This window comes from Heliangelus exortis, chromosome 23, assembly GCF_036169615.1.
Source record: "Heliangelus exortis chromosome 23, bHelExo1.hap1, whole genome shotgun sequence".
In the NCBI taxonomy this organism is placed as follows: domain Eukaryota; kingdom Metazoa; phylum Chordata; class Aves; order Apodiformes; family Trochilidae; genus Heliangelus; species Heliangelus exortis.
The window spans coordinates 5,512,070-5,524,580 of NC_092444.1; the positions used below are offsets into that span (position 1 = coordinate 5,512,070).

The 12,511-nt window shown below is 48.8% G+C and overlaps 2 protein-coding genes across 2 annotated transcripts in view; one reads left to right on the plus strand and one right to left on the minus strand.

The window, feature by feature from the left end:
- The window catches only part of MRPS16 (mitochondrial ribosomal protein S16), a 57,735-nt gene that overhangs the window by 31,452 nt on the left and 13,772 nt on the right, over positions 1 to 12,511 (plus strand). The window lies entirely within an intron of this gene.
- CORT (cortistatin) lies at positions 1,787 to 5,537 on the minus strand. Its single transcript, XM_071767187.1, has 2 exons — positions 5,333 to 5,537; positions 1,787 to 2,120 (listed from the first exon to the last, which is right to left on the minus strand). The coding sequence occupies exons 1-2, from the start codon at positions 5,432 to 5,434 to the stop codon at positions 1,905 to 1,907; spliced, it is 318 nt and encodes a 105-aa protein (XP_071623288.1). The 5' UTR covers positions 5,435 to 5,537; the 3' UTR covers positions 1,787 to 1,904.

A 12,511-nucleotide genomic window follows, 5' to 3' on the forward strand; every position in this document is an offset into this window, starting at 1 on the left:
ACTATTAGTCCATTTTAAAGACAGGGAAACTGAGGAAAAGGGAAACAGGGAAAAGGAAGTAATGATAAAATGATAAAATGTGAATACCAGCAGCAAAGTGAGACACAAACCCAGGTCTCCTGCATCCTAGGCTGAGTGCTCCAGGCAACACAGTTGGAAAGCTCCATATTCCATTACCCTGATACTGAGTCGCTGAGTTCCCCCAGCAAGGATCTTATTTTTCATTATGGAGTGCAAAATAAAACAAGCCACGGGGCTCTAACATCTCCTGCAAGCCAGAGACACAGAGCCAGAAATTTCTATGGCAACGATGCAGTGAAAATGCAGCACAGAGTGGCAGCAGCAAGGCAGCTGTGTCAGTGCCCGTGTGGTTACCTTGTTCAGGGAGAGCAGGGGAGCTGGAAGTGTTACTTCAACTGTAAGAAAACAGGCTGGCTGCTGATTAATCCAAAATATTGCTACTGAAATTAAAGACCTCAAACACAAAATCTGAATGTTCCGAAGCAAGTGACTGCAAAGAGATGCCTTCTAGTTCTCACCAGCAGCCAGGCTTGGAGACAAGCTCACTAAAATATAGCTGAAGTCTGCTATTTTGTGTGGTCACTCCCAGCAATGTGAAAAAACTCTGGAACTCAACTTGTTAATGCTAAGAATTAAAACAAACAGAGCAAGTGAATTTCCTTACTGCAAAGCATGCAAAACCAAGGCACCAGCAACCTCCTGTAGAGACAAATACCTGCTCAACTCACACCTCACCTTTCCTATCTCTACATTACCTCTTACTTCTAAAACTAAGGTTCAAAAAGGTCCTCAACAAGCCAAAAGAATCCAAGAAACAGGCCCTCCACCCAGCACCCAAGAAGATAAGTAAGAAGAAATCAGGTGTTTGGTTTTTTAAGCAAGATGGTGACACCACTGAGCCATACAAGAACCAAAGCAAAGTCAGAGCTGTTGGCCCCAGAATCACAGGGGATTTATTTTGATCAGTTTCAGATTTCATCTCCTGGGGAACTGCTCAGGAGATAACTCCCAAAAAACCATAAGTAAGACCGGGTCAAGGCCAGGTTCTGGGCACATCTCCCCCTCCCAGGGGCCTCACACGATGGGAGCTTCCCCACATTGGTGCTTCCCACCACCACCATGAGCCATGGCAAGCATGGAAAGGTGCAGAGGGACCAGGACCCTCTCCCACATGCACCAAACCACCCTTCTGCAGATCATGGCACAGCACCTTACCCTGCCCGGGGACCTGCTGCCCATCACCCGGGCCTCACTCTACCTGCCCCAATACCCACACCCACAGCAGCTTTAAGGATGGCTGCACACCTGACACCACCAAGAGGCTCCTCCCAGAGGAGCTGAGCCCCTCAGCCCCACCACACACCCACCAAGGTGAAGCCCCTCTCCAAGATGGCCACCACCCCCTATGGCCACCCTCCCAGATGGCCACCACTCCTCACGGCCATCCCACAAGATGGCCACCGCCCCTGATGGCTGCCCCCCAAGATGGCCGCCACCCCACAAGATGGCTGCCACACCCATAACTGCCCCACAAGATGGCCACCACGCCCCATGGCCACCTCACAAGATGGCCGCCACCCCTCATGGCTGCCCCCCAAGATGGCTGCCACCCCTCATGGCCACACCCCAAGATGGCCACCATGCCCCATGGCCACCCCACAAGATGGCCACCACCCCTCATGGCTGCCCCACAAGATGGCTGCCAGCCCCGCGGCAAGGCCCGGTGCCCACAACCCCCATCCCGTTCCAGCACAGAGAGGCAGAGTCCCCGAGGCGCCATGCTTTATTCTCTGGGATGGAGAAGAAAAGGAAGGGAGGTTGTGGCAGAAGGAGGCTGAGGGGAGGGCAGGGGGCTGGCGGGTGGGCAGGTCAGGGGGGTGGCACTAGCAGGAGGTGAAGGTTTTCCAGAAGAAGTTTTTGCAGGGAGCCTTGCGGTCCCGCTGGGATAACTGAGCCAGCCGGCCCAGCACCACCCGTTCCTCCTCCAGCTTGCCCTCCTCTTCCACGTCTGGGGAGGCCACGTCACGTCCCACGTCCACGCCGTCCAGCAGCCCCGCCAGCATCTTCAGGAGGGCGTCTTTCCTGACAGGGCTCTGCTCCTGTGGGGACACAGCAGAGGAAAGTGACAGACGGAGACATTGACCCCGCAGCCATCGAGGCCGAGGGGTGGACAAGGTATGGGGTGAACGTGGATCCCTTCCTCGTGTTCCTGCCTCTCCTGCTGCCTGCTCCTTGGAGCTGAGGTGTTCCCCTGGAAAAATGCTGCTGGAAAACCAGACACACATTGCCTGGGGAGTCTCTTGTCGCCTGCACTGATTGAATTCAGAGAATCACAGAATCATTTGGGTTGGAAAGGACCTCTGGGATCAGCAACTCCAACCCTTCATCCCGTGGTTCCCAGCCCATGGCACTCAGTGCCACATCCAGGCTCTTCTTAAAAATCTTCAGGGATGGAGAATCCACCCCTCCCTGGGCAGCCCATTCCAATGTCTGATCATCCTCTCTGTGAAGAATTTTTTCCTAATATCCCACTGAATGCCAAGCTGCCCTCTCTCCTACTAAACCTGCACCAAGCTGCTCCGTTCTGACTGCCCGGAATCTGCTGTGGGAAGTTTGGGAAGAGGCAGAGAATCCTGAGCAACAGTGACCTAACCACACCAAAACCCCTGAAATGGAGAATGAAATGGAACAAAAAGAGAGGGCTGGGCTGATGGGGAGAAAGCTGCTCTCAGTATCTGGTACAAAATATTTCATCAGTGGAGACAGGCAGGTTGTGTTCCAAGAAGGAGAACCTGTATTTCAATACCTGACCTTGGGGGAAGACAGAGTGGAAGAGGAGTTGTGGAGCTCCATCCCATTCCATAGCTTGGGGCTGGAGGGTTTTCCATCGGGAATAAGCTGTGAGTGATCTCGTTTTTCTTATCTTTCCATCCAGCAAACCTGAGGAATTGCCTCTTGCCTGAGTATTCCTGGTCTCTCTGTGACTCATTAGCAGAAACGTGGGACAAGCTGGGATAGATCGACAGGAACAGATCCTGCTTCCCATATGGATGGGAATCTTGGAAGCACATTTCCAAGTCTCACCAAGGCTACAGCTTAATGCTGGGACTGCTGTATCCACTGGCTCTGTCAGAACCAGCATTCACTAAGGACCACTTAGGGAGCACCCCAGAAGATGGATAAATACAGGCAGCAGCAATTATTTTGGGTTTATGTTACAGAACGTTTATAGATAATTTTTTTAGTAGCTTTCATAGCTTTACTAACTCTCCCTGCTTCCACACAAGAGAAACTGAGGCACAGAAAGATTACACACTACGATTGTAAGAGAAAAAAAATATAAAAGGTGGTTTGTGCCCATTCCTATTCCTACTCCTGTCCTGCAAGTCCAGAAATGTCTTGAGTGTCACGGAGATGGACTGGGGACCCCAGCTAAGTGTGTGTCCTGGGTCACATCTCCCTCACAGGATTTACAGCTGGGGAAGAAGCTTTATGTTTTGAAATAACTTGCTCGAAGCCCAGCCAGCAGGTTCAGCCTCAGGGGTGGGGAAAAGTCAGCCTGCTGTTGGGGGATATTCCTTCTGCATGACCAGCTGTGGCTGTTGGTGAAATGAAGCAGCTCTTCCCCTGCACTAATCCCTCGCTAACATCCTTTCTTCTTTTAGGTGTTCCTGAGCTGCAAGACATCAAAATGCTCTGGCAGGAGTTAGAGATCTCAGCACAGGGGGTCTGTGGCACAGCTTTGGGTAGCTGCTCAGGTCCCTGTACAACATTCCACCAGTGCCTCAGAACGTGCAGACCTTTTTTCTGCATTGTATCCCATTTTATGGTGGTTCATCTGTGAAATCCCAATATTCTTCATACTTAAACATTTGTCTCGCTGTTGGGATTGGTTCTCCAGTATCTAATAATTTTTCAGTTTATAGAATGTTTTAAAGAGAATCATTGTGTCGATTATATCATTATTTATAAGCAAGTGTGTAAATGGCTGTCAAGTCATAACACTTGAGCTTATTTTTACCAAAGCTTTATATACCAATTTATTCCTTACCACTTGTTTTTTTTTTTTTTTTCCCCCAGCAGATAGCATCTGCAGCAGAAAGTTTACTTTTTAAGTACCGGATTTGTTATTGCAAGAACGTACAGCTGAAAGTTTACAGTTATCCCCAGAAGGGTTAATCCCAGCCAGCTGCAGAAGCCCTGGTCTCTAATAGAATGCTAGCCCTAGCATCTCACACTCTGTACGTTTTTTTCTTGCAGGCAGTTTTACTGTTTAAGGGATGTGAGCCCACTCCTGAAGCAGTAAGACACTGACGGATGTGCTGGAGCCAACGCTAAGACAGAAAAAAATTACATGGATAGGCACAAAGGAGAAGTCAGTGCCTCTGAAACCAACACTGGGATCCTTCACTCCTCCGGGCAGCTCCTCTGCAGGACTGGAATATCAGCAGCATTATGGATCCGTGGAGTGGCAGAGTGTGGGGTGAGTGACCACGGCTCAGAGGAACCTCAGGGCTGGCAGGGAACATGCAGGTGAGAGAACTGCGGGGCGAGGGCAAGCAGAACACAGCACTTGCTTGTGATTATGTTATGCTATTGCTTCCTACTCCTTTGGCCTCTGAGGGAAACACTCCAACAAAACAAAGTTATTATAGTGCTATAGCCATTATAATATTAGAGTTTTGCCAGTTGGTAGGATAATTATATTGCTATAATAAGTTCTGCCACTGCATCGAGCTGCGCTGGTTCAGAGTGTAATTATTCTAGCAGAACTATGTCAGTATAACTCCCCTTGTGAATACTACTCTGGAAAAAGCAATTTTATTCTGATATAATTACTTCATTTATTATTCCTCTGTTACTTTTCTACCGAACCCATCTTTTAAACATTTGTCCTTCCCATGAGTCCTATTTAAAATATTATCTCCCCTGATCATTTTACCAATTATGTATCTTTTTTCTCCCTCCCTAGTACTTGGCTTTAGTCTCTCGTGCTGTACTCTTTCAGCAATATGATTTTCTCCTTTTCCCTCTCCTCTCTGTTCTTTTTGCCAGCTTTTGCTTAGCTCAGACTTCACTTCTGCAGCTCTCTGGCATCTGCCCTGGCATCTTATCTAAATAAACAGGCTGGTAAGCTGTAGTAGTAGCCTACGTGCATGAATAGCCCACAGATCTGGAGTTCCTTGGAATAGAGAGGGATGGTGGAGTTGTTTGCATCAGGTAAAGCCTCATTGCCCTTAATACCCCCTCCCCTGGCTCCAGCCTGTGCTCCCACCTCACCCAGCTCCTGCACAGGGTGCATGATACTCACCCTGGTGCTCTGGATTGCCAGTCTCTCTTCTCCGGGCAGTGCAGTGGCTCTCACGCTCCACACCAGCAGCAGAACAGACACCAGGCTGGCCACCAGCTGCATGATGTACAGGCTGTGACTACTGTGCTGAATTAGGAAGACTGGGAGAGAGGGAGCTGTTTCTGGGCTCTCTTCTGCCTCAGACAATGGCTGCAGCCCCTTTTATAGCCCTCCCCCTAGCCCAGTGGGTGACGCAAACAATTAAGTCTATATCAAAGGCAAATTAGACTTTGGAGAGGTTGTTAACACTTGGCTGCTTGAGTGGGATACTTCAGTGCCTCTGGGCTTTCCATGTGCCAGACCTGCAGAGACTGAAGAAGCAAAGGTTTGGGACTCTCCACCTGAGAAAATGTAGGCACTACCTGTGCCTATCCAAGCCAGTTGAATTCTCCTTGGGAACAGAAGGTTGGATACAATAAGTCACCAGCTTCCACGAACCTCTGGCCAATGCTGGGGGATTCAGAGGGAAGAGGTGAAACTTCTGGCTACCAGCACTTAGATACAGGGTTGGAGCCTCAGCCTGTGTGCACAAACAGCTCCAGACTCTTGGATCTGGATCTCTGCATCCAGTGATGCATCTCACTGTGGAAAGCCACTCTGCCTGGCTTTCCCTCTATGGTAACATGGGGATAACATGATGCAGCTATGCAGTAAAATAATCTGTCTGGCAAATGTATATAAACTACCTGGAAGCCAGCTGGAAGCTACTGGGTTTTGTTCCTAGTATCGTTTCAATACATCTTGAACCTATCCCAGAAATATCAGTCAATGCAGTGAATTCTGACTTAGAAATGTTGAGTTTAAATGTATTAAAGGGAAAACAAAGGCTGCCCAGAGCTGGGGATGCTCGACTCAGTGAGGCTTCAGGAAAAGGCTCATGGTGTGCTGGCACTGCCTGCAGCCTGCTTGGAGGAAGTTCCAACCATCTCTGATCTCTGGCTGGCAGTCAACAATGCCTCTCCCTTTGCCCAAAATACTGTCCCAGCAGGGACACTGGTTTGTGGGCCAGCAGAAGGTGCTATTAAGCACTGCTCTCTCTGCTTTGGATTGTCCCCATGGTGTGGGGATGGCATCCACCCTCACATGCCTGTGAGATGCAGAGCCAGAGCTAAAATCCCATCTCACCACCAGCCCTTTCCCCAGAAGCACACAGCTCAGGGCAAGTCCTTTTCTGACCCTAACAGAAACACTCAAAAGGTACATTATTATCCTAATTTAGCACAGAAATAACACCCAGGGAGGTGTTTTAGCCGAGGGGATGCTGTGGCAGAAATAAGAACAGAAGGCAGAAAACCTGTTCCCCATTTCTGCTGCTTACCAGCATTAGAGTTCCTGGAAATAGGATGGCTGAAGCTTTGAATTATCCAGTTCACAGAGGCAGATACAGCACCCTGGATGTGCTTCAGGGAAAAGATGCCATCACTTGCACCTTGGAAATGAAATGCTGGATGCCCCCACTGAAACACACGAAAGAAAGAAACTTTTCTGAGTCACGGGGACTTGTGGGGAAAGGTAACAACCTAGCAATTTCTGGAAATGGATTTTCTTCTGCAAACTTTGTAACCTGATTGTTTCTCACCCCCGCCTGGTGTGAGCTGGCTTCCAAGCACAGGTTTCAAATGAAACATTATCTGCTTCCTTTTAAAGCCATCTTGCTGGTTTATCAGAATTGCTGTGTTAGCCCTTTGTAATGGATTCTGTCAAACACTTCCCAGCCAGGCTGGTGAAGTATCAGGTGAAGTATCAGGCTTCAGCAAGCAGACAAATCACAGGGACTTGCCAAATGACCCACAGCTGATTTGCTCCAGGAGAGGTAAAAGTGGGAAAATAGCAAATGGAGAAAGTACATTTGGTTGCTCAAGAGGAAGGAAGGGCAGGTACAGGGGTGAGAGATGTGCCTGGGCTGACAGGCAGGCAGAAGGTGAATTCTGTACTCTTGGTTATGAGGCAGGATGAAACCTCCTGGGTTTACTAGCCCCAAAAAAAGTCAGAGAGACAGCAGAAGCAGCACAGCCAGGTCTCCATGCTGGGGGCCATCTGGTGTAACCAAACTGCTTGCTCTAATAAATATGGTTTTGTTTGCAGCTTTGCTTTCTGAATGGGCTGTTTTCCATAAAACTTCATTGAGGGAATGGGGTCACAATATGACAGTTCTACTGAAAAAAGGGATGAAGTGCTGAGCCAGAGATCAGCTTCTGGTGAAGTCCACAGGGATGTAAATAGTGACCAGGCTGCCATTAATCTGTCCTGGGATTAAAGAGCAGTAATAAAATGTTACCTCTTGCAGATGTTGGCTTTGGAGAGAGGCACTATCTCTGCTGACCAGTTCCCCATCACAGGCTATAGCACCATCTCCTCAACAGGAAGTACAATAACTCTGTGTTGATAAAATTTGCTCTTTTTAGTAACTGCAAAGAGGGTTCAACATGTAGCTGCACCAGGACTGTTCATTCCTACTGCTCCCTATTCCCTTTTGCATTGGCTCTCTGACCTTTAAGAAGGCCCCAATATTTTTTTTTTTTTTTTTTTTTTTTTTCCCAACCCTAAAATGCTTATCACTCTGCAAAGGAAAGATTAAAGGTTTTCCCTTGGAGGAATAAACATTTCTGACAATTCTTTCCTTGATTTCCTTTTGGAACTTTCTCTGCCATCTGACTCACCCCTCCAGAAGTCTTCTTCCTTGGTGCTCTCTTCTGTCAGGAGCTGCAGAGGGTCTGGGTGGGTTTCTGTCACTTGGCAGTGAGGGAAGATCTGTCTGAAATCAGCATAGCCATGAAGACATCCCTGGGAACCTGCTGAGGATGCTCCAGAAGGAAGCTCAGCAGACAGCAACTTGAAAAGGTCAGGATTTGGGTTCACTTAGCAAGGCTTCAGCAGGGACAGAGTGGGTTCAGATGTACATGTAAGACAACCTCTCATCTTTTTGATTAAGGGTCCACATCAACATTCAATAGGAGAGATTTTACCTGGTAAGAAAGAGGTCTCTGACCTCTCCTAAGTGTGTCTGTACAGCAGCAGACTGGGTGTTGCTGGAATACAAAAGCCAAGACTATGTCTGGTACCAAATACTACATTAAGGGATGAGAATTTCTCAAATATTTCCCTCTACAGCCTGCAGGTTTGTCATCTTCTGCCCACTTGTTGCCTGGCCTGGGTTCAGATCACCATGTCTTAAAGGCACACAGCAGAACTGCATCAGGCTTCCACACCAAACCCAGTTCCCAAAGGTGAAGCACTCAGCTGCAGGAAGGGTTCAAATGCTTCTGCTTTGCTGTCACTGCAACCCTTCCTCTCTGCCCTCAAGAGTCCCTGGTTGCAAAGGCCAGTGCAATAAATAAAGCAGTAGTCAAGTGACAGTTGTGAGCCTTCCTGAAAGGGGAAACCAATTTGTTCATGGGCCTGAAATCACAGCTCATTTATCAGGCCAGCCTTGCAGTATTCCCTCGCACTGAGCTCCCCAGGGGCCCTGCAGAAGCACGCAGGTGGCTGTTCCAGCCAGGGCTTTTCATCAGCACTAATCTAACAAACCCAAGGAAGAGCCTGTGTGAGCGTGGGCTGGAGCCTGCTGCTCCAGCTCATCTCTGATAAGAGCTGGAAAGCAGGTGCAGGGAGGAGGAGGAGGAGAGGAGGACCCCAGGGATGCTGCTGCCACAGCACGCACGGCTACGAGCCTGGGACAGCTCTCCAGGGAAGCTGGGACAGGGGGGAGTTGTGCTGCCTTCTCTGTCTGTTGACCCCAAAGGGACTGAGTGCAGGAGGATAAAGGGAGGGCAAGTGTGACACCCCAGTGGTATGGCCCAAACCTCTTGGGAAAACTGGAAAATGCACCCAAGGTGAAAGCATTCCAGTTGTTCCACCAAAAGTCTCCCTCAAAACTAACTTTGCTAGCAAACACTCCTCTTTCAAAATACCTCTACTTGCCCCCAAAAGAAGTTTTGTCTGGCTCCAAGCAGGAGGCATTTCAGGCTGTCAAGGCTGAGGATGCTTGAGGTTACCACCCCCTGCCATATGACCTGACCTCTGTTACACCAGGCTCATCCCCTTGATGGCAAAATTGGCTGGAAAAGACTGGGACAGGAATGATTCTTTGCCACGTGGATTTCCTGAGGGACTGCACACTCACTGGGCCTGGTGGGAATTCACTCAGGAAGGGCTCACCAGGGATGTCAACGTGCAGGACTGGGAGACTCAGCTGGGAGAGCTTTGAACAGGAATTCAGGTGCTCCAGGGGTTCTGGCTGCTCCTTTCCAACAGCTAAAGGGAGATGAAACACCCATCATCTTGCCCTGATCCCTGGCCCTTGGAAGGCCTTGACACTGAGATCCCTGACATCTCCAGTGACCCCCCCTGCCTTTATCTGCTTCACACATCACTGTGTGTGATATAGTTGAGATTCTCTGGCTCCAATTCCCCATCTTTTTCATATTTTAAAAGCACTCAGCTCCATCCTACACATGACCAGAGAAAAGCATCACCTGGAAGTCTCGGTATTTAGCATGGTTAAATTTCTTATCTTATTTTTTAACTATTTTGTCTCTTTTGCTAGGCCTGATCTGCTGTTCCACTCTTTTGCCCACTTTTCCCTCTTCTTCTCCCACCATTTTATCACAGGAACCTCCCACTCCCTGAACATGGGGGCACTTACTTCTTTTTTTACTGTTTCCTTACTGAGGCTCCATTTTTCTGATGAAAGATGAATTGTCATTCTTACTTCAGCTCCAGCCAAGCTCCATCAATAATTCAGCCAGGACTTGATACCATTACCTCTGGATGAACACAACACTCATGCCAATTACCTGGCTGAAAGGGCTCAGGAGATCCAGGCAGGAGATTTCTCTTCATTTTTTTGAAACTCTTTTCTGAACTTCTAAAAACTGAGTTATTCAACGAGCAAAGCACAGAGCAGGGAGGCTGAGACAGTTCAGAAGGTGCCAAGAGGCTTAAACAATTGCTGTGCTAAAGCCCATCAGGCTCTGTTCCCTTGCTTGCCTCCACCTGCTCTGACTGATATTACATTGTATGTTACTTGGGACAAAGCCTATCCCTGGTCATATGCTCCCAGCTCCATAAAACCCTGGAGCATGAGAGCAACATGTCCAGACAAACAACATCCTTGTGGCTCTGACTAGCCTTGGGCAGAAGCCAGCTACAACTCTGAAAAAAGGTTACTCAAGCCTTTTAGTTACCCACTTGGAAACACTGCAAATTTTACTCCTGAGCTTTCAGTGCCCAATTCCATAAGAGGCCCCATCAGTTTCTCCCTGTTGGGCACTCCCCAAATTTCATAGAATCATAGAATCATAGAATCCTAGGGGTTGGAAGGGACCTGGAAAGATCATCTAGTCCAACCCCCCCTGCCAGAGCAGGGCCCCCTAGAGTACATCCCCTAGGAACGTGTCCAGGTGGGTTTTGAATGTCTCCAGTGAAGGAGACTCCACAACCCCCCTGGGCAGCCTGTTCCAGGGCTCTGTCACCCTTACAGTAAAAAAATTCTTTCTGATATTCAACTTGAACCTCCTATGCTCCAATTTACACCCATTACCCCTTGTCCTATCACTGGTCACCACTGAGAAAAGCCTAACTCCATCTCCCTGACACTCACCCCTTACATATTTGAAAACATTGATGAGGTCACCCCTCAGTCTCCTTTTCTCCAAACTAAAGAGACCCAGCTCCCTCAGCCTTTCCTCATAAGGGAGATGTTCCACTCCCTTAATCATCTCAGTAGCTCTGTGCTGGACTCTTTCAAGCACTTCCCTGTCCTTCTTGAACTGAGGGGCCCAGAACTGGACACAATACTCCAGGTGTGGCCTCACCAATGCAGAATTTCCAGTCTCTTTTCAATCCCCTGCATCCTGCAGTGGAGCAGCTCCTTGTGGAAGGACTCATCAGGCTCTAAACACAATTGCCTGACAGCTACAAGTGGTACCCAGGCCTGGTGGCAGCTCTGAGCACAGGGGTGACTTGGAACAACAGTCCTGAAGTGCTCCCAAGGCTGCTCAGATGCTACAAACTCTTGCTCCACTTCTAATGAGTGCCTGATTCAAGCACTGATCTGTCTGCACCTATTGCAAGGCACTGAAGGATTTGAAGCTGCCTGCAAAGAACAATGATTTGGAATGACTCAGAACTATATATAGGACCCTATGGACAGAGTATGTGCAACTTGGATGGGAAACAGCCTTGTCTTCCTTCTCCTATCACTGGCCACTCACTGAGCGTATACATTTGGAGAGAGCTCAGAGGAAACAAGAAATAATTAGCTGTGTGGAAGCTAGAAAAAGGTCTGAGGAAGATTTTTTTTCCTCCTGGGCATTACTGTACTCACCAAGGGTGAGTGAAAGGCTTGAACTTGTTACTAGTTGGCAGCTGCTCAAAGGCCCTTCTGGACTACAGTCTTGGTCTTGATTCCCATTCCAGGGGAGAGAAGGTGCCAGAGGTAGTTTTCTGTCAAGGATGAAGCACTGCTGAATGGTGTTCAGGTCCCTAGAAGCAGCCTCCATGGCTGGGCTGCTTCTCCCAGTAAAAATACAAGAGTATTTTTGTAAAAATTTGGTAAAAATACAGAGAGCAAGGAAAATGCCTGAAGAGCCCTAACCAATCAGTAGCTGGGGAAGGAGATGACAATGAAGAGACAAACCAGGTGTTATCTCAACACAAGAATGCAGAGGAGATCCAGACTCAGCTCTGCAGCTCAGGGATGCTCTACGAGGCCCCTCTGAGCACAAAGCAGCTCTCCTGACTCTGAGAGCAGGAGGGGGCACTGGGAAAGTCTGATCAGGAAAGGGATAAAGTGGGAGGCTTGGTACTGACACCAGAGAAGCCCCTCCTGGTAGTGGCTGCACCCCCCGTGCTGTTTTTGGGGGTTGCAATGATGGCAAAGCCAAGAGTTGTGTAATCTGCTGTTTCTGGTTAGCAAACCAAAAAGCCTCCCTCGGCAGGAGCTTTTTTGTCTTCTCCTGATGCCACCTAGTGACTGTTCCCAGCCTCTTCAGCCTGAGCCCCGTACCTGGGAGAGGCCCCGGGGACACAGACACTGAAAGTCTGGGGAGTGGGGGCAGTGACTGACAGGAGCTGCATAACGTTAGCAGGGATATGGGCAGATGGAAAACAGGCTGGAAAGATTCACCAGAGCCCACA